General features: G+C 38.7%; 1 protein-coding gene across 1 annotated transcript in view; it reads left to right on the top strand.

The window, feature by feature from the left end:
* PIK3C2G (phosphatidylinositol-4-phosphate 3-kinase catalytic subunit type 2 gamma) overlaps positions 1–22253 on the top strand; it is a 189104-nt gene that overhangs the window by 79288 nt on the left and 87563 nt on the right. The window contains exons 17-18 of the mRNA XM_041484453.1: positions 4312–4405; positions 5496–5590. Of these exons, the coding sequence (XP_041340387.1) occupies positions 4312–4405; positions 5496–5590 (189 nt within the window). The remainder of the gene's footprint in view (positions 1–4311; positions 4406–5495; positions 5591–22253) is intronic.

Genomic DNA, 22253 nt, shown 5'->3' on the forward strand with positions numbered 1-22253 from the left:
GTAAGTGAATGGAAACCTAAACCTGGATGACAGCTACCATTTTGAAACTATGCAACAAGGCAATCTTACAAGCATTGTTAAAATATTTCATTTTAAGCTGGGCTTTTTTAGCTAAATTCTCAGATATTTTGGTGACAACCATAATGCAGCTGGGAAGAGGAGTCCTTGAAGGTCTTGCCTCTCTGAAGCCACAGTCAGAGGCCACATGTCAGGAATTCTGTCACTTCAAATCCTTCCAAAAATTGATCTGATGTAGACTGGGCTACAGATGAGCTCCTCTTTCTGAGGAATGTCCCCTTAAAGACTGGAATATTGACTTTGTTATGATAGGGTTGTCTCACTTCTCTGCTTTCAGAGTTTTCAGCATGTGTAAATAAATAATTGCATATTCATTGCAGCAAGCCCTGGAAATCAGATCTCCTCTAATAGCCAAACTATAAAGCTCTTTTTCTTAGGTCTGAAGTGATTTCTCTTGCATTGAGTTAGAGTCAAAAAAATCAATTAATTTTGTCCTCTAATCAAGACTAATTTATGGATTACTAAAATCAGATTTGATGCAAGTCAAATATTTGCAAGATTATTGACTAGGCAAAAAAACCAAACCCTTCCAACCCTAATGAAGTACCAGACTACAAGATGTCACAGTTTCCAGGCATGTGAAAGGGTTTTTTTTACTCAGATTTGCTTCTAAACCATCCCCTTTTATTGGCTTCTAGCAAATAAACTGCTGTATGCAAGTGTGAATAGCATAGCACCATGTAATGCTAGTGGAGTTCATTAGAGTTTGCTGTAACCCCAATGTTTCTGAGACTCTTAAATGTTTGCTCAAATACAAATGTAAGGGGGAAAACAAATAGAATTAAATATTGTGCCTGTGTACATTATTTAAATACAAATTCAATATTGTTCTTGTACCTGGGGCCCTGAACAACACTGAAATTCAAAAAAAGCAATGGATATTGCATCTAAGGATTAACAGATTGTCAGGTAATTAAAAAAATAGGCTAATTGTCCATTCTGTTCAAAAGACTGAACTAAGCCTCAGGCTGACCTGAAGATTTACAAGCTGAAGGAAAAACAGTTTAGTCACCAAAACCAACAAATTACCAAAATCTCATTCAAGAAGAATGACAAAGCCATGTTTCCTGAAGCAAAGCACCCTGCAGGTATTTCACCACAGTGCCTGCCATGCCCTAATCACATCTCCTGGCATTTCTTCTGGTGACTTAGACATAGCCCTGATTTTGACATACACCAAATCAACTCTAAATAAATTTAATGTTAGCTGCTGAATTTTCTGGAAAGTTTGGGATTAAAATAATTTTCTCATTCTTTGTCTAGCTTATAAAAAAAAGAAAATAGGAGTTTCTGTCCTCATAGCATTGCATTCAGATCTTGGCTGCTGGTAAGGACAAGCTGTAACTAAGTAATAACATATTTTTTTTGCCTGGCTTTGTGCCTGTGTAGAGTATATTTCACTGTTCAGTAGCCTGTTGAACTAGGCAAGAAGGGGAAGGGAAAGACTCATTTCCATATTATCTGCACATGCTTGGCACACAACCCTTTGGAGCAATTGCATAATTAGAAAATAGGATGATATGGAAGGGATTATTTTGTTTAATCTATAGGCCTCCTTCAAATATGTTTTGTTCTAAATAGCTATGTGAATATTAAAGTAACAACTTCTCATTCCTAACAGGTTGACTAGAATTAATAAGTAAAATAAATAAGCCTTGCAAAGATATAATTTGGCCTAGGATGATAATTTATTTATGATGCATTCATCCTCTCCCCATCGAGGCCCTCTTGACATTATACAAAGAATTATAAACCATATTAGAGACATCATTAAATACGTGCCATAACAGACAAACAAAATAGTAAAACCAGACCTGAGTCATATTGCTAAAGGATGTTGCAAAGTGTTGGAGGTTGAAATGGTTGTGTAAATGGTTGAAAAGTATAAATGGTTGAAAACCATTTTCAAGTCCAACTTTCCACTTTTTTTTTTTGTTGTTGTTGTTTTTTTAATCAAAATGTCCCCATTTTTATTAGATGGCCTCTAGTTAATTCTCAAAGTGTACATACTGTTCTGCTTCAGCTGGTTTTATTGAACTTAGAAGCTCAAGATTCAAGCAGCAGGTGCCCTTACAGTGCTGAGCACCAAGCTTTAAAATTTCTCCTCTTTTTATCTTGATAGCAACAAGCAGTCATTGCTGCAAATATGGTACTGCCTCCTCTGTTTCACTTCAGATTTTATTTCTATATTATTGGTAAAAGGTGCTGGGTGGGAAGGTGGGAAGAAAGCAGTCTGGTTTTGTGCTGAGCTCTTGAAGCAGTGACACTGTTGGCCTGTGACATCTCCTGCTGTGCATGAAGGGTCTGATTTCAAAGCACTTTCCTCAGGCTGAATTGGCAGGATAACCTTTGTCCTTTAGTCATAATTTTTTTTCTTTTTTTTTCTGTGCCTAGACTGCCAAATCAGAGATCTCTAACAAGAGCCTAGTGGCCATATCAGTTCATAGGGTAGGGATTCTCTGCTTTTTGTGGGGCAGGTGCTCACCCTCAGGGAAGTGGAACAAAGCCCACCAGCTCTTCTGAGCAATGTCCAGTTGACTGTGGTGCTGTTTGAAGACATTTCTGCCCCTTGGGCAGAGCTGACCCTTCTTGCACTCCTGGTAACTAAAAGGTCTCCAGGAACATTTCCAGTTTGCTTCAGGAGAAGACAGAAAATATTCTTGGGGTGGCAATGGCCAATATGCAGGTACTGGTGCACAGGTAAGGGTGACACCATGTATCAGACACACGTGAAAGAGCAGAGCTGTTCCTTTCCTTGTTAAAGCACAGCCACAGCAAATCAGCCAAATTTGAACCAATCTAGGCAACTCCTGTGGATGTGAAATTCCCTGTGTCCAAAATCCCAGAATCATTGAGGTTGGAAAAGACCCCTGAGATCACTGATCATCACTTGGGCAGAGCTGACCCTTGCACTCCTAGTAACTAAAAGGTCTCCAGGAATATTTCCAGTTTGCTTCAGGAGAAGACAGAAAATATTCTTGGGGTGGCAATGGCCAATATGCAGGTACTGGTGCACAGGTAAGGGTGACACCATGTATCAGACACACGTGAAAGAGCAGAGCTGTTCCTTTCCTTGTTAAAGCACAGCCACAGCAAATCAGCCAAATTTGAACCAATCTAGGCAACTCCTGTGGATATGAAATTCCCTGTGTCCAAAATCATAGAATCATCAAGGTTGCAAAAGACCCCTGAGATCACTGATCATCACATTTTAATGACTAATGTCACAATTGCAAAATGTGAAAAGGAAGAAATTATTATCATGTTTCCAAAAGAAGTCCTTAAAAGACTATCTTTTGGCTTTCAAATATTAAGAGACACTGTATACTTTCTATCCTTTTCTCTTAGAAGAGAGAAAATGTTCTGTTAAGAGTCAGTTTCGATCAATCAGGTTACATCAAAATTTTATTCTCTTTCAAAGGAAAATGTTTTTGCCATCTATATTATCCAGCCTTCTTTTTCTGCATTATCCCTGCTGCCACAGCGTGTTTTCCTCTTTTGTCATTTTTATGATGAGAGCTCCACCACAAAATCTACACCAGGCTACAGCCACCCTGGTTTCAGCCAGAATTAGTTGAGAATGTGGCTTATGCTGAGTTCTCAAACATTTTCTCATCAGAAATGTCTGCTTCACTGGCTTGCAGCCTTTCTCAGGAAGGTGTTAATTTTTTTACCAAATTTCACATAATAAAATCCTAAAAATACCCAGACTGTGTTTTCAATTTCAAAATTGCTTTTGTTTAAAAAGTATTTTTGATTGTGTTATGACAGAAAACAGAAGAGCTGATTTGGGAATAAATTATCTGAAATGAATCCTTTTTGTATGGGAAATTTAAAGCTTTTGTATTGTTGCTCAGAACAAATGAAATCTTCAAGTGACTGTTGAAAGTTCACATGGCTCAGAAATTTCCTATTTCAGGTAAGAAAGAGCAGCAAGAGATCTGTAATTTGCTTTATATTTTGGGAAATTACAATATGTGCTATTTCAAATTCAAAGAGGTATTTGAAGATCAGCTTTTTGGGGTTTTTTCCCCCTGCGTGACGCTGTAAGAGTCAATCCAATTAAGTCATCTGTGGTGTGTTTCTTGTTACAAAAGAGCAAATTAACTGATTTTTTTTTCCCTGCTCCATTTTGAGATAAAATCAGTTTTTCTAACATTTTATATCAGTGAGAGCTCAGGAGAGTTGCAGTGGTCTGGTAGCTCTTAATGATACCTATTTGTTTTTCTCTAGTTTTCCAGATCAAGATATTCGCAGGGCAGCAGTCCAACAAATAGAAAATGTGTCAAATGATGAATTGTTAGAATACCTCCCACAGCTGGTTCAGGTAAGGAGGAAATTGATAGCCAAGGAAGCCTTCAGTCCAGATCAATAACTGCATTAAATATTTTTGATGCTTTCAGGTTGGTTAAGACATTGTAAGAGGAGCAAATAAGTCTTGTCAGCTGGTGCAATGAGTGGTTAAAAACAGGGCTGAGGGAGAGACTGCTTCCAGCTTAGCAGCATGGAATTGTTTTGGGATTCTGGTTGGGCTTTCACAGATAACACACGAAGGTATTTTCAAGTAACAATGAAAAGCAAAAAGTGCATCTGAACAAGAGAAATTCTGCTCAGGTGACAGGGCTTCATTGCAACCAAGGAAGGAAATCCTGTTGCCACAAAATTTTTAATATCTTAGTTTTTAATCACTGGGTTTTTAATACCACATATACTGAGAAAACCACTGTCAACACAGAGTGAAGTGGACATTTGGTGTGCAGTTGTCTCTTTAGAGATGTACATTGCATTTCACTGGAAATTAATGTTTTGCAAGTTATGGCATCACTGCTTCCAGAGCACTTGGTGATTCAATAGATCCTGGGTTGGGGTTGAGCAGGAACTTTTGGGAGCTTTATCCCCTCACTTGGTAACACTGTGCATATGGATGACCCACTATTCACACTGCAGAGTTCTTTCTGTGTTTGTGATATCTGCTTATCTAGATAGATATCTCTCTATGCATTTATGAATATATTCATGTAATCCACTACTGTGAGGCAGCAGAACCTTCACAGCTTTACTGCATTCAAAAACTGGTGTGACCTTTCACCTTCCTCAGCTTCTGTTCTAAAAGAAGTTTATTTTCCAAACCAGATAATCAGATAAAAAGTTAAATATAGCAGTGATATTTGTAAGTGGGGGGACACAAGCTGCATATTTATATGAATATTAACACAGAATCAGGGTGGTGTCTGTCTGTCTTACAGGTGGTGGTAATTCCTTGGGAACTGAAGTTTCTCTGCTCATTGCATTGCCAGAGCAAACTCTCCATTTTCTGATTGCTTTGTTCAAACTAAGAGCTGGGTGCTTTCTGTTATAAAGGAAAAACACCAAAGCCAGCACAAAAATTGATTTTTATTATAATTTTTTCTATTAAGGTGCTAAAGTTTGAGTGGAGTCTTGAAAGCCCTCTGGTGAAACTCCTGCTGAATCGTTCTCTTCAGAGCATCCAAGTAGCCCATCACCTTTACTGGTAAGACCATTTGCCATTACAGTCATTTTCTGTCATAGTGAAATTTATCCATTTTCCCACTGGTGATAAACCCTCTTTTGGCTTAAAAATCAACAGAAAAGCGAAGTTTTGCTCCTTTCCTTTCAGCACTGGGTGTGGGTAACTTGTATAAACGACCCAGTTATCTGTGCCTTCATCCTGGGCCTGGGCAGGAGGAAGAGGGGGAAGTTCTGCCTCTTGGTTTTTCAGCATTTTTTTTCGTTTGAACCAAAAGTAGCCTTCCCCAAAGTTTACAATTGGTTCACTTTCAAAGGAGGCTAGCTGCTCCTGTGATTCCCCTGATCTCTCCTGAAGTTGTCAGAGTTGTCATGTGTGTCAAAATGTATGCCTTACCCGTTTTTATATCAGTCTGACATGTGATGGTAGAGTTTCCAACAGTTCCTTTTCATGATTGTGGAGATGTACCAGGCCTGGCAGAAATTGCTATTCACCACCTACCTCCAACATAAGGAGTCCTGTTATTGTATTATTGAATTATTCTGTTTGCTGTGCTGTTACCTCAAGGCTCTCTGAGAATGTGGCTTTTTGATGTCTCAGCATGCCAAATCAAACTTTTGCGTGTTTTCTTTTTTTGTTTTCTTTTTTTTCCCCCCATATTTAGTAATGATGGATTTACTGAGCTTTCATTTACAGTTCAACTGGTTCAGATCCCTTAAACCAAAGCTTTCCTCCCTGCAAAGGAAAGAAAAGAATTTGAAATGTAGTCGTTTGGTTGATGAAGTGTGGGGTTGGGAAGAGCATAAATAATACTTTCATACCTGCATGGTCTCTGGAAGTGTTAGTGGGGATAAAACAGAATTATTAATGTGTTTGTTTTACTGAAATGGGTAGGATAATGTGCTTAATGAGCATATCTTTCAAATAAAGAGGAGCCACATTTAGCCAGCCATTTTTTGACAGTGCCTGAAATATGCCTGAGACAATTTCTACTAACATTAAACTTAGTCATACTGCACATAAAATATCCAGTCTGGAGTTTTAAACATGCCCTCAGAGCTGATGGTTTTCCTGTAAAATTAGAAATTATATCTAGGGTTAAGTGGACAGGGGAACATCATTAGTTTGCCTATGTTTTCTTTAACTCCTCTCTTTTTCTCAGAAGAAAAATGACTGCCTGCAGTCTTCTTCCTCTTTACTTCCCAGTGCAAATCCCTATCTTTCCCCAAATTGTGCCCAAACTGTCTAATATTATAACCTTGGGTAATACAGAGCAGTTATTCCATCCTGAATATATATGTTTATCTGGCACAGTGCAGTGTAAAGTGGCAGAATAAATTTATTTTATTCACAGCTTTATGTACAGGATATCTACATCCACGTGAGGTAGGTTATGTCTCAAGGCTGTCTGTATTCTCTGCCTTTCAGCTGGCAGTGGCTCTGCTCATCCTGGGTACCTCATTTATTTAAGTGTTTCCCAACCCATAAATTCTACTCACAAAGCTTACCAGTAATTTTGTAGTTTTTATTAACAAAGTCTTAAATAATTAACAAAGTATTTCCTTCACAAATTGAATTTCAGTCATTAAAAAAGTAAGGGAAAGCAGAAGTTCTCTTGCACTTATTTCTAAAGAGACTTTTAAAAGAATTTCAATGATTTAATAATGTGGGGAGAACATGTGTGCATGTACACTCATAATTTATTTTAAGAAATGTGATTAGGTTACATTTTATTCTCAAGTGTCATGTTCTGTTTCATTACCAAATTAGCTATCAAGAAGTAAGACCTGTTAAAAAAAAACCTTTAGAAACAAGTTTTTTGTTTATTTTTAATTGTAATGAATGACATTAAAATAAAAATATGCTTAAATAATACAACAATATGCACACTGTACCTGCCCAAAATAAAACTTGGAAAAGAAGGCTAATGCAATATAGAAAACTGCTGAAGTTTTTTCAGAGCCACAGGGGAAAATTCAACTGATCTGAACTTCCATGTTTTACAATACTATTGTAAATTAAGAAATTTCTAGAAAAGGTGGTGACTGTGGACACTATAACTTATTTTATATAACTTATCTGACAAATACTATTTTTAAAAATATGTAAATTATTTCAAATTGACTCAGTTTCCCTGCAGGTCAGAGGTAAGCAGCTACCCAACAATGGTGTACCACTCATCACTTTTTTAATATTAATTTTGGATAGCAAATTGTTAATTTCTTTTCATCAAGCAGTGATAAGTTTGTCTGAAATTTTTATTTAAAAGTTATGGGGCAGTAACTGGCAAAGGAAGACAGAACAGGGAGAATTTTCATTCTTGGGGCATATCTTCAGCTGTTGTCAGCCAGGATAGTTTCAGTCTGTTCTTTGCTTGTATCTTTTGCAGATTTGTTCCATTAATTCTGCTGTTGAGAATGAGAAGGATCTCACACCCTGTTTGAATGTTTGGGTTTTCTCTTATCATTTGTGTCTTTTCCCTTCTCCAAATTCTTGAGGAATCTGGGCCATCTGCATCCATCAGTGTTTTACCTCCTCATTGGTGCTTCTGAATGCCAAAATTTGCCCATGCATACTGTGCCAGCACAGGACTCGTGTACAACTTAAATCCCATTTTAATCTTATTTCAGGACTTCCCAAAGTCCATGAGACATGGAGAATTATCCCACTACCCTCCAGACTTTCTCTGTGATGCTAGTCCCACCAGAGCTCCTGGCAGGCAAGAAGGCTGGAGGAAGTTTCCCCATTCCCTGGCGCCAAGGTGTCAAGTTATGAAAGTGGTTCTAGCAAAGCACAAAAAGTTGCTTGAGGGGAAAGCAAACTGCTGAGCCCTTTTGGGCCCTTCTGCTCACTGAAAGGCAGTGCTTTTCTCCTTGCTACTTGATGTTTCGCACACAGGTGGGTTTTTGTCAGCTTCTGTGCTGGAGCTTTAATCCACCTGGCTTCCTGCCAGTTGGTTTCCCTCTTGCTGGAGTGTTTTTGGCTTTTAGCTGCTGTCACAGGTGGCAGCTGCAGCGTGGAGTCAGAACAGCTGGCTGGGGCAGCAGGTGGCCAGGAGAATGTTTCACAGATGGTTGCCTTCCACTGGAAGATTGAGTAGCAGGGAAAATGTCCTCCAGGATCTGTGGTAGCTGCTCAAAGGTGGTGCTCGAAGGTGGTGCATCGTCATGGAAGAGTGGGAGTGTTTGTAAATTCCAATAATCTGGTTTGCTTAGCTCAAGGAAAGGAAAATTCAGGTGAAAACCTTGCTGAAGACAAAATGTCCTTTTGTAGCTTTCCTTCTAAGTCACTTAAACTTTGGAGAACTTTCCCAGGTTTTGGCGTTTCTGAACTGCAGGTTGACTGACAAGAGAAAAGGGAGTAATCTTCTGTCTTTTCCAAGTCCATGTCTTGTAGAAAAGTAAGAATGTGAGATTAAAAAGGAACTTGGTGGAATCCAGAACACTGGAAACAATGTGAATCAGACTATTGATTTTATGACTAGAACATAATTTTTTTTTTCTATGTATACAGAAAAAGAACTATAAGAAGTAAAAAGAACAGCAATGTATAAAAGTTTAAAAAGATCCCAGTTACATTTTCTGCTCTTGGGAAGTTTGTACCTCAGTATCTTCTTCTCCAAAATCATTACCACTGTTTCATTCAGAACTCCAGCATTGGAACACTTGCCTGATATTTTCTGAAAGGAAATATATTTTTAACTGTCAGAACTGGTCTATGTTAGCCATAATTTACTTAAAGTGTTCAGAAGAAGGAATAAATCAAGCAGATACTCATTTGTCCAACACTCTTAATTATCTGAACATTAAACAGATGACCATCCTCCAGATCTTTTTCTTCCTGCATTATCATATCCTTCTCTGACAGAAGTTATCACGTCTGCTAATTATGAAATGAACTTCCCAAATAGCTGTGCAGATCAGGCTGAAAACCCCAGCCCATTAAAATGACATGAATGTAAACAAGAAAGATGTTCTTGTTTTTGCATTAATTTGGTCCTTTTCACTGAGCAGAATTTAAAAAACATTTAATCATATGTGCAACTTTGAACCTGTATAGGAACAGCCAGTCCAAGGATATTTTTGATTCAACTACGTGGCGATTGTGAGTTTCATTGGGATTCAGAGAACTCGATGTGATCATTATGTTTTGGACTGCAGAGAACCTCAGCCACAGATCCCACCTTGGGATTCTAGTTCTGAAATCATAATTCTTGTTTAAGTAACACCAATCTTGGAGACCTTTTTTTTTTTTTTTTTTAGTTACTTAAAGGTTTAGTAAATAACACCATTAGAGCATTATTTGTGTGAGATAATGATTCAGCCAACTTCTGTGCTGAGTGCTTCATTATTAGCTGTGTGGGCCTTGGGTTATTGCCCTGTACAACAGACAGATAATTATTTTGTTTCCTAATTTACAGACTTTCCATTTTCTCAGACTCCAGTTTTAGAAAAACATGATGTCAAATAGACTAAAGAGATTGTTGTGAAGAAGTAACTGTTGGGTTTGACCTTTAGGAGTTACAGACTTAGTGAGAAAATGGTATATTTAAACAAAAAAGAAGTCTTATATTTAATTAAACACATTTTAGATCTTAAGAAAAAAAAGTATTAGTATTTAGTAAAAGTATTTAGTATTTTAGGGTCACTTTTTGCTGTCTCTAAAGACAGAAGAGTGAACTGGCTTTGACCTCAGCTGGAATTGATAAAAGGAGGAGCTAGCTGGAGGACTAGAAGACTGAGGGGCAAAGACCCCATTTTAAACTTTCAAAATTCTAACAAAAAGAAAAATGAAAATAAATTCCAAAGAATTTAAAAAGTCAAATTGAAAACACGACTGGGAAAGGTTAACAAAGAATCTAAGTATAGCATTTCAACATTTAAAATATAAAGAGGGAGTTAGAGTTTCCACACTGTTGAAAATTACAGATTTTTAAAAAGAAATCTGTTTAAAAATTAATGAAGCACAAAGTTATGCCTTTTTGTAATTTAGTGGATATGAGAAATTCTGGTGAGTCACTGACAAAGGACATAAATAATATGGCTGTGCGTGTGTCTGTTTTTAATTATTTTAATGATCCTTAGTAGAGTGAATGTGCTCCTGAATGTCCAGAAATCAAGGAATGCTGGGTGTTTTTCCAAATCCTGTGCAAGCACAAAAGGGAAGAGGTGAGGTACCCTGGTGATCATACATCAGCGTGAGCATGGAGTGAAGCATCATTAATTTTATTGGTGCAGGCAAATATTCAGTGGCCCTAAATAAGTTACTGAACACAGAGATAACTCTGTGTGTGTCCCACCTTTGGAACAAAGGAAATTCCATGCCAAAAGTCATATTCAGGGAGGATTAACATTTTCAAGTGAAGCATAGAAAGTCTGTAAATGCCAGTTATTAGGGCATGTTACTGAAATGAAAAAAACACACCACTGTGTACGTGCACAAGTGAACCTACTTAGAACTGCAAGGATAAACTGGAAAAGGGGACAGAGTTCTGAAAAGCTTGAATTCTTTTAGCTGCTTCATGATTTATAAGGTAGCACTAAGGAAAAAGTTTTTCAGTACATTGTTTTTCCACATATGGCTTGTCTGATTTATTTTGCATTTGGCTCCTTTTGCAGTTAAAAATTCTGCAGCTGACAAATCTGGTTTTTCAGCTAGGCCAGAAAACTCCCCACAAGCTTCAAGTTCTGTCTGTCCTAACCCCTCCAGTAATGGAGCTGGACGTGAAAGATGGGTTTGCCTCTTGGATCTGCCATGCAGGAAGGATTCCACAGAGCCTTGTGGTGCTCTCATGTCTCATCATGGGCTGCAGTGACTCCCCTGGGTGAGCAGAGAGGGACTCAGAGCAGGGTTCTGTGCAGGTGTCACACGCAGCTTTCTTCCTTATTTTCCCATTAAAAAATGTTTTATTGTTGCTTCTTTCAACAACAAATCAGAGAGGCAAAATCTTTGCCGACAGATTGCCTCATGTCATCTTTGCTTGTCCCAGAGGGACATTTGGGGATGTAAACCAGAGCAATAATAAGTCAGGAAAATTTTTGACAAAACGTTCATCTAGCTCTGTCGCTTCACATGGGGTAATTTTCAGTCATGAATTTGAAGGATGTGGAATTATTTTGATTTTTTGGTATAAGTTGTGGAAAGCTACTAGAAAAAGATGCCTGAATCTAATCCTAGAAGTAGTTTCTTTACATGGAAATTTTCTTTAAGGCGATACTGAGTGGCCAACCTCAATGATCTCAGGTGTCCCAATCATAAATAACAGTAGCCACAATTTAAGGATGATGCAAATTTCCCAAAGCAGATTGTAATGATTTTGGAGAGACAAAGCCTCAAAGCTGGAAAGTGAACAGCATGGAGGGAATCTCCTGTGACTCTCAGCTGAGCAGCTGGTGCTGTGTTTCACTGGTGAAATGCTGCCTCTGCAGCCCAGGTGCTCCTGATCCTCAGTGCTCAGGTGAAATACCGGGAGAAGATGCCTCACCACAACTTTTTCAGATGTAGCATCTAAAAAAAGTTTAATTTAGTTGCATTGCATGATTTCACTTTCAGTCTTTACGTTCTGGGAATATTTGGAAAAAACCAATTACATTTCTTTCCTCTGTTTGAAACTTTTGTTTTGCTAGAAATGGCAATTACTGTACTCAAAATGAGTCTGCAGATGTTTCAAAATTGCATCACATTATGTAAAGCATTTTATAAGTCTTGCTCTGTTATAGGTCTTTTATTCTTTCCAGCTTAGCAAGTTTTGTGTTTTAACTATAGCTGTTTGAACCAATTTTTGACAAAATTTGTCTTGAGCTACTTCAGAGCGTTGTTTTCAATCCATTTTTCTTGGAACACAAAGCTTTTGCCTCATGACTTGAATAAATGCAGTTCAGGCCCTGATTTCCTTGGACTGATATGTTTGCAGTACTCATTTAAAGTTAGGCTGTTGGCCACAGCCTGGTCTGACAGGCTGGAGTTTTGTAAATCATTCCTATTTCTGAACACTGGCAGTGAGAACTTCAAGGAAAAATATGAATAAACAGAGAGGCTTCAAGTGGTTACAGGACATGCAATGTAATGAGTTATTGGTAGGCTTAATGTTGCTGTCAGTTGTGTGCTTTCTGTGGTTAATATTTCTAGGTTTAGTCATCATTCTCCACCAGCATGAAAACTGGGCCTTGGACCTTTGCCTAAATAACTGAAACATTAGAAGAAATAGAACCATGAATTAGACATTGTTGAATATGTTGCATCAGGGCATGATTTAGCAGAAAATTACTTGGTAATTTTTCTTCAGTTTTGGGTAATTTTTCTTAGAAAAGAATTCCCTAATATAAACCCAAATATAATTATTAACACATTTTAAAATGAATAAATAAATAAACTAGAATAAAAGGTTGCATTTCTGGGCAGTAGAGGGTAAGGATTGATAAAAGGTTATGTCAGGATAACAGAATTAAAATAATTCAGTATTTTTAGATGTTTGCAGATGATAATTATTTCAGGATTAAACTCATAAAGCCTTTGCTGTTTGAAAATATTTCCCTGCATGTTAATTGCTTTCAGAATGCTCACCCATACTCAATGGTATATTAGTCTGTAATCAGAATGATGTCATTTGGATGGTGACCAAATCCAAAACCATTTGAGAGAGGACAGAAAGAGCTGTCAGATGGGTTGTTTTTGGGTATTTTGCTTGAACAACATTGTTGTGATGTTGCAATAACCTTTTAAACAAGACAATTATTCAAGGGACCGTTGTCTCACATTCTCTCCTTCAGTGCTTTCTTGGCGAAGAGCCCACCTGGCTGTAACTGATGATGTTGGACCCTTGAATTAAACAACAGAAAGTGACCAGTAAATCTAAAAAGGATTCAGATTCCTTCCAAATTTAAAAGCTGTCAGTTTCTTCCCAATGGGTCACACAACCCATAGGCATCTCTGTTAAAAGACAGCTGAGTTATCCTGTAGCTTTTTCTGTAAAAAAATTGTCCTGTAGCTGATTTATCCTGTAGCTTTTTCTGTGGTGTCTGTCAAGTACACTGTTTAGTAAAGTTCAGCAGATTATTTTTTGTTTCTGAAAGAAAATCAGGCTACAACAAGTGAATTTCTTCTCCAAAAGGCCTTTATTCCTGTGTAAAGGCATCCAGAGATAAGTTATAACAATATTGCAGCAATGGTGGGTGGCTGACGGTAATGTAAAGTAGCAAGGAATTTTTCACGGAAATTTTTAAAAAAATGTTCATCAAAATCAAAGCTTTTCAGAGAAATATGGAGCTTTGGTGGAAACATTCAGATGGCATGTCAAAAAGTCCTAATTCTTCTTCTGCTTGTCACTGGAGATGGCCAAGCAGAGACTTGTGGCTGGGGTAACCCAGTGAGTGCCACATTGAGCTGGTTTTTGAACAATTTACCTTCCCCTCTCCATTGCTACAAACCATCCCATCCATTCTAAGGCAAGTCACCAGCATGCTTCCAACCCAACTTAGAGGAGGGACAATGCACATTTTAAAACAATCCCCAATGCAAAGTTTGTTATTTCAGGCACATCTCCCTCTCACGGTGTTCATTTCGGTTGTTTCATTTCTTAGCTTGAAAACACACCAATCTTTTTGGCATAGCAATTTTGGAAATATCATTGGTATCTCACCTCTGCAGCGTGTTGCCTGGCTGCTGTTCACTGCTGGCTGTTTCTTGAGGGAAAACCTTATGTTAAGGAAAAGAATTTTTAAAAAAAAACTGTTATGAAGTGGAGCATGTGCGTTTTAAGTGGCATAAACTGCTGGCAGCATATATATTAGAAATTATTTGTTTGTAAATTTGATCAAAGCCTCAGTGCTGGAGTAGCTATTGTTTTTCATTTGTCTATCTTTCAAAGAGCTAGTACAAATTACCTCCACTGAAAATTTTAAATGGTGAATACAAATTTGTTCATATTCATTCCTTTTTTTTTCTCCTCAGGGTTTTTTCTGGTTCAGGACTGTTTTGGGTTTTTTTTATTATGGAAGTGATGTTTTACGAGAGGCTGTTGGTAGTTTTTTTCATGTTTGATAAAAAGAACTAATTGGTGATTGTTTTGGGAGTTGATAGTTTGTTGAACTACTAGAAAGTTGTATAAATATATATATAGTGAAAAATACATGTTAAAGACCAAAAACTCCTTTTTTTAGTTGGTAGAGAGGTAACAGGGGCTGGACTTTGGTGGGCAGTAGAAAAATAACATTCTGGCTGAGTGCTTGCTGGATCAAAAGTGGTTGCAAGCTGTGCAAGCACAGCACAGTGGAGCAGCTCTAGAGTGGTGAGAGTTCTGTTGGTGTGAAAATAATGCCATTATCTTTTGTCAGTATTACAGGTAGTATAGGTATTATAATAATATTGCAATAAAAGTTAATGTTTACTTGAATAGAGAAACACTGGCACATACACAGGTGGATGATCCTTTGAAACCAGCACCCTCTCTCTCTCACAAAATGAGATTTCCTTCCTTATCTAGTAAGCGGTTTGTAGAGTTCAAATCTTTGGACATAAAGGGTGACTCTTAAATACTTCAGTGTAAACAGCAAAGCCACCTTCAACATATCTCTCGATAAAATCCTGTTTTATGCTTCTTACACTTGATTTTTCTAGCTTGTGTAGCAAGGTTTATATCCAAGGAGATTAAAAAATGTATTTTTTCCCCTTACATAAGTGTTCAGTTTCATGTTCAGCCTCCCCCAGCGATTGTTCACAGTCTGTCATCCAGTGAAATTAAAATAACTGTTCCCCCAAGGCCTCCTTCCACTTGATTCCCAAGATTCATCTAGATTCCCTTGGAAGTGGGTAGAGGATGTAATGTGCAAAGTAGCATGATTCTGGCAGTGGGAAGGGTTGGAGCTGGGAATTCCCTCCACCTGCTCTGAAAACACCTCTGTCTATTCTGCTTCAAGATCCCAAATCTTCTCCCAGAAACAGAAGCCTGAGCAGTGTTCACTGGCTTGGGAAAGGAGGGAATTGCCACAACGTTCTCCAGTGTTTGCAGCAAAGTGTGGCACCGACTGATGCAACACAAAATATGCTTCATAAATAAAATTAAAATAAGCAGGCAAAGGAGCAAAGAGTAATCACTGAGGGAATAAAGGACAGCAAGCAAAATATTTTTATAGGGGGAAGGATGCAGAAAAGCAAGAGGAGAGTGGACATAAGTAGTACTGTAAATAGCATAGATGTGCTGTGTTCTAATGATACTTTTTACCAGCAGTTAAGTTTAGATTCAGGTGACTTCCCAAGAGAACTGGGAGATCTAGAACGAGTTCCATAAAAAAAGCATTATTCCCAATTATAACCTGTGCTAGTCTACCCTTCCTGTGTAGTGTAATTTTGATTCCTACATGGCTATATGTTCCCTTAAAGACCTTTTTGCCTGGAAATGTATCTTCTCTGTGCTTCTGTCTCAGTCTGAGTTACTGATTCTGGAAAACAGACATCAAGTCTCCTTTTGGAAGAGGCCCTGGAGACTCGTGCTTGATCGCTTCCCACAAATCCTGAGGCTGACTGCACTTTGTCTAGCATAGCTTCTCTGGGAACCTGAAGGGCTGGGAGGCAAAGAGTGGTAAATATTCAGCTGCTCCTTCAGAGGATGGAGCCTCACATTTTGTGCACTGCAAACTGTAAGAGGATTTTGTCCAGACAGTGCCATAGGCAAACCCCAATCTCCTATTTTATACACAAGTGTAATTCTGCCAGACATGGTCTAGTCAGTGTAAAGAATAATGTGAATTCTTTGTTCCTACCCTAAAATTAATCTATATCACAGGGGTTTTGAAATATTTGCTGTTCCTGTGACAGCTGGGCTCTGGCTTGAAGTGCTTTCCAGAAACTGCCCTCCAGTTTCCGTGGTTGATGGGACAGAGCAGAGTGACACTTGGAACAGAAAAGTGACAGAACTTAGAAAAGCAGCTTCTGGCACACTTATAATTGTTCCTGGCCAAATGACAGGCCTGCCTCTCACTGGGTCATGGCTTTTGAAGCACCTCTTGTTCTGGGAACCCATCATCATCATCATCATCATCACACAGTCAAGTTGCACCGCTGTTCCCTCTGCCAGCCCAGGAGCTCTCCCACCCTGCTGCCGAGGGCAGGCTCTCTGAACAACCCATCCCATATCAGAGCTAGCTCTGCTTAGAGCAGGGGCCAGACCAGGGGACCTGCAGAGGTCCCTGCTGACATCAGTGACCCGTTTCTGTGCATTGCAAAGGAATCCTGTGACTGCCTTTGCTTCTTTGCTGATTGCTTCATTCCTCCAGCCAGCAGGACACTCCTTAGATAAGGGCTCGCAGGAAGGGTGTTCTTACCTGTGGGAAATAAATTTGTAGAGAATTTTTCAAATCCTGACAGGAGGGTTACATAGTATGTATCTGTATGTAAACTTTGAGATAAGAAATGCTGACTAGGAAATGCCATGGAGTAGGACAGACATTGTTGAGAGAGAAATGGAGCTAGAAACAAGTTTCAAAGGATGGTTTTGTAAATAAGACGGGATACTTTGGAGAAATAGAGCTATGAAAGATGCATTGTAGTGGGACCACGAGGGGTAATTTTAGATGATTGTCTTTAAGGCATTTACAGCACAGTATTGCAAAAATTGATAAACCAATAAACTCTTATAATGCATTGTAATTAAGAAATAGTTTCTGATTGTGATGGCATGAATTATAACATCTATACTGTCTCACCCTTCACATGAGACTAAAATAGAAGTTTTTAAAACACCTCTCAGTTGCCCCATCTCTGGGTCATAAAAAGGCTTAATCCAACATTTATTGTTGGGAGGATTGAGAATGTCATGAGTGTTTTCCAAATAACCAGTTCTGTAGTAGGTTCTGTCTCCTGGGTGGAGGCTTTCACCAATACCTTTCTGCAGGGTTCTACACAGGTCGTGTTCAGCTGAGATGGTGTCATGGTGAAACCCACAGCACAGGGGCTTTTATATTACAATAAGAACAGCTAGCACAGAAGTAGGGAGGTGCTCTCTCTTCTGTAGCATCTGAAGAAACCAAGCCTGAAGGCAAGCTGAACAAATCCAAAATTATTTAAAAGGAAAAAAAAAAAAAAAGCTAGAGGGACTGAGTTCAACACTGCTTAAATGGAGAGTTTTTTTCTTTTGTTCTTTCATTTGTTTAATTTAAGAGTTCTATCATTTGTTTCAGTCAGTCCTTTTACAAATATATAATGAAAAATGTGAAGAAAAATTTTTGAAAGTATTACCTTTAAGAGAAATTTCCTCATTATTCCATTCTGTCCACATTGCCAGTCATATGCTTGCATATAAAGTTTCTGCAGGAAGGCAGAAAACATAACATTCAATGATGATATTGTTTGAAAGATAGCTTTATAAAAAGCCATAAGTTACAAGTGACAGCAAATGCTCTTTAGAATAAGAAACCAGTAGTTTTCAATTAGTGTTAAATGAGAAATTATGTTATGTCAGCTGATATTAAATCGGTATAAATGTCTGGATTAGTACAAAATTATCTGATGTCTGGAAGAAAAAATTTAATTTACTGAATTGATATTAATCAGGCTCATTAGCTGTAGTGTGGCAGCTGCCATCTTGGCTAATGAAGAAAGGGATTTCCACAGTCAAATTCATTGGCTTGGATTAACTGAAAGCACAGTCCCTCATCATGAGTGTTGTAACACATGATTCATTTTTAACTGAAGGAAGACCTTGTTTGTACTTCAGCAAGGGAAGTGGGGCTCTATCTGGGAAAAAAGGCTCTGCCATTTGCAATAATTATCCTGTGAGCACTGGGCATGCAGAAGGTCACACAGTAAACAAGATTTCGACATTTGTGTAGCATTTCCTTTATTGACTGTGGTATTAGAAGTCAGTGTTTATTCTTCTAAACCTGCTCCACAATGTCATTCATTGTGTGTGACGATTTCTATCAGGAGAAGCACTTTAATTTAATTAAATTTGCCACTTTTGAGTGGCTCACACAGCACTCAGATCCCATTTCTGGATAGGGCAGTTTGTCAAAGTGGCCACAGTGGCAAATATTCCTGACCTGTCAGTGCCTTGTTGCGTGTGTCACTCACAGGGACATTGCTTGGTCATGGAAATGGAGCCTCATTCAAAGGATGCCCCGTTTTAAATCTTTTTTGCACCAATTCAAAGCTGACACGTGCTGTCTTCAGCTGTTGCCCAGCTTTGTTATTAGGAGTTTTCAGACCAGCAATTTAAAGGTGATTTAAACAATGATTTGTCTGGCTCACCCATGGCTGCCACCCCATGTGTATTGCTGGTAGGAAAAACATGGCATTTACCCATATTAATTTTTGGCATGCACAGATTTTTTGGTCTGTCAGCAGAGAACACATTTTGATGAAGTGTGGCTAATTGAGGGGTATTCACAGAGCATGGATATGGCAGGAGAGGAGAGGAAAGATGGGAACTCTGCATCTCAGTCCAGCTGCATCCTCACAAGGACAGCACTCAGGGTGAGAAAGATGCCAACAGCAGAGCCAGGGAGCTTCAAAGTCCCAGGAGCATCCTGTGTCAGATGGCAGATCTGTATTTATTCTGCCAATGCAGTGACTGCCCTGGAGAGCTTGCTCCACTCTTTACCTGACTCAGGACATATGGAAATATGACATCTGCTTGCTGCAATAATAGTACCACAAATGTGATTGTGAATCTTGGAACCACACCTGGACTTTTTTGTCACAAAAACTGAATCTTAGTTCTGTTTTCTTATGAGCAAAAAATCTGCCTGGGGCTGTTATTTTCTCCCATATGATTGAAAGATGCTGGTGAGATGGGTTCCCACATGGGAAGGAGGTGGCAATGTTATTAAAAAGACCTATTTGCCATGGCATTTACCTCTGGCATAAGAGCAGCTTAGAAATAAACACAGCATTCTGTGGAGAGCCTATGAGAAATAAATCTCTCCTCTTTAGACAAAGAAAAGAGAAGCCCAGAGAAATAAAATAATTTTGCCAGGGTTACCTATCAAGTAAAATTCAGGATGGATTTTCATTCTTCTATCTGCCTTAAATTCTTCTGACATGAAAATCTATGGATTTTAACCCCAAGGTTAAAATTCAGTTTGATCTGAAGAGGCTGATGTAAGATTTCCTTGGTAAAAGCTTAAGAAGCAACATCTTCTTGCTTAGGGGTTCATTAAAAAGGATTTTACTTTATTCTAAAGTTTATTCAGATCTGGTCCCACAGCTGAACATGTCTCAGCAGAACTGAGATGGACTTTTAAACCTGGATGAAACTCAGTGTCGACTCCCAGCAATGAAAGAGCAGCAAGGTGTCTGAAGTGAGATTAATTTCAGCAAGCCTCTGCAAACCAAGCCAACCCGATTTCATCTAAGTCTCTGCCTCATTTTCCTACTGTGCCTGCCCTCCAGCTCTTCTGTTTTCCATGGTAACTAGGCCAGCTGTCGACTAGGAAAATACCCTGGGGCCATCTAAAAAAGAAAGCTTTTCTCTTACTAATATCTTACAGCAAGCTTTCCTTGGTACATGAGCTTAACTTCAAATTCCCACTTCTCTATTTACAAAGCCAATATTTGGGGGCAATAAAGCAGTGAAATGGAAGGAAAATCAGAACCAGACCAGTATTTAAAAAGGAGAAATCTAAAGTTATTTCCATCTCTTCTCTGCTCTCCTGCCTTTGCAAGAGGTACTATTGATATGCATAACATGGGGCAAAAAATTGATAGAGGCTAAGAAAAAAGGAAGAAAAATAAAACCAGAGAGGAAGAAATAAAACAGGCCTAGAAAAGGTATGAAGATAAAATATTCTTCTTTGCCGTGTAAATGCTTGTTCTTCTTTCCTGTCATCATCTTTCATGGTCACCTCTCTTTTAATTGAATTAAAACATGGTAGCTATCATCTTATTTGAAAAAGATTGCAGAGTAACCTTATGCATAAGGAGAGCTGTAATGTGAAGAGAATTCTTCCTTAAAGGACTCAGAATCATGAAAAGACAAAAAAGTGTGATTTGGACTCTAAAGACTCCCCCACTGAAAACTCTGATTTTCTCTCTGCTGCTCTCTGAAAACAAATGAGTTATTTTTGAAGCCTAAGGGACTGCATGTCCTCATGATGCCACTTTGAGAGTTATCTCCAGTCATTCTGTTGACAAAGTCACCCAGGTAGAGGCACAGAGCTAGCAGAGCACTGTGATCCCATGATCTGATCCCTGCATCCTTTGTTGTGCAGCACTGAGCTGCCACACAGCAAATTGTCTCCAAAAGGAGGCTCAAAATCTTGCAGAAAGCACGCTCTGTCAGATATGAGAGGTCTTGTAATTACACTGAGCTACCAGGATTGCTGAAACACTTACAGCAGCACCTGCTGAGCTCATGTTTCCTCCCTGTTCCTGTTAGGCACACATTTGAATAAAGCTCCCTTTGATAGATATTGGGGAAATAAGATAAGCTGGTCTGCTAGCTTACAGCAGTGATGAAAGCAAAGATCCAGAAGACATGTCAGGAAATAATGTGGAATCAGTTCTTGTTGTATCTGTGCTACCTGTGCTTAAAACACTGTTCCTCTTGCAGAGTTAGAAGGGACGCTGCCTTAAAAGAAACATTAACTCCCCATGTGTTTGAAGCATATCAAATCTCAGACATCCTTCCTCTGCTGTTGATATCTGAGCACCTTTCCTCTAAAAATCTGAGACTCTACTTGAAAGAGAACAGCTTTGAATGTAGACATTGTTCAACAAAGCAAATTCTTGTAACTGAATTCAGAGCAAATAGGAAAATTAACAGCTCTGCAGAACAAGTCCTTTTAAATGTCATAATATTTGAAAAACAATGACAGTGTCTTATCCTATTTCCCCACCCCCCATAAACCAAACTCTTCCTTTCCCATGCCCAGAGTCATTAAAAAAAAAAAAAAAAAAAAAAAAAAAAAAAAAAAAAAAAAAAAGTAATCAGAATACTCTAGGATTATAAAGTAAAGATCTGGCTCAAAATTTATGAATAAAATCTGAAACTGCTCCTGTTATGAGCAGCCTTAATGACCTTGCAGAAAGACAATTTCAGTTTTCTCCCTGAAGCTATTTCTGTGTTACTATATTAATGTGTAACCCCAGGTGGCAAGCAAGCCCCACACTGTCCCCCTGCAGTGGGATGGGGGAGAATTAGGAAAGTGATAAAATTCATGGACTGAGATAAAGACATTGGAACAGGTAAAGCAAAAGCTGTTGCACAGGAGCAGCATGGAACAAGGAATTCCTTCATCACATCCCTTGGGCAGGCAGGTGTTCAATGGCACCATCACTCATTGGTGGCTTGGGAAGGCAAACACCATCACCCAAAATTTTCCCCCTTCCTCCTTCTTCCCCATCTTTGTTTGCTGAGCATGATCCATGTGGTCTGGTACATCCCTTGGTCAGCTGGGGTCAGCTGTCCTGGTTTTCCAGCTTTTTGTGCACCCCCAGCCCACTCACTTGTGGGTTGGGGTGAGGAGCAGAAAAGGCCTTGGCTCTTCAAACACTGCTCAGCAATAACTAAAACTGAAATATCACCTGTTTCCAGCACAAATCCAAAACACAGCCTCATACCAGCTACTGGGAAGAAAATAAGATGTACCCCAGATAAAACCAGCACAACTAAAAAAAAAAAAATTAACCAACAAAGTAAAGTTACCAAAGTACTGTGGTGTAACTCGTTTAATTCTGCATTTTCGTGTACATT

The sequence above is a fragment of the Pyrgilauda ruficollis genome, unplaced genomic scaffold (genome assembly GCF_017590135.1).
Source record: "Pyrgilauda ruficollis isolate IOZ18807 unplaced genomic scaffold, ASM1759013v1 scaffold66, whole genome shotgun sequence".
Classification (NCBI taxonomy): Eukaryota; Metazoa; Chordata; class Aves; order Passeriformes; family Passeridae; genus Pyrgilauda; species Pyrgilauda ruficollis.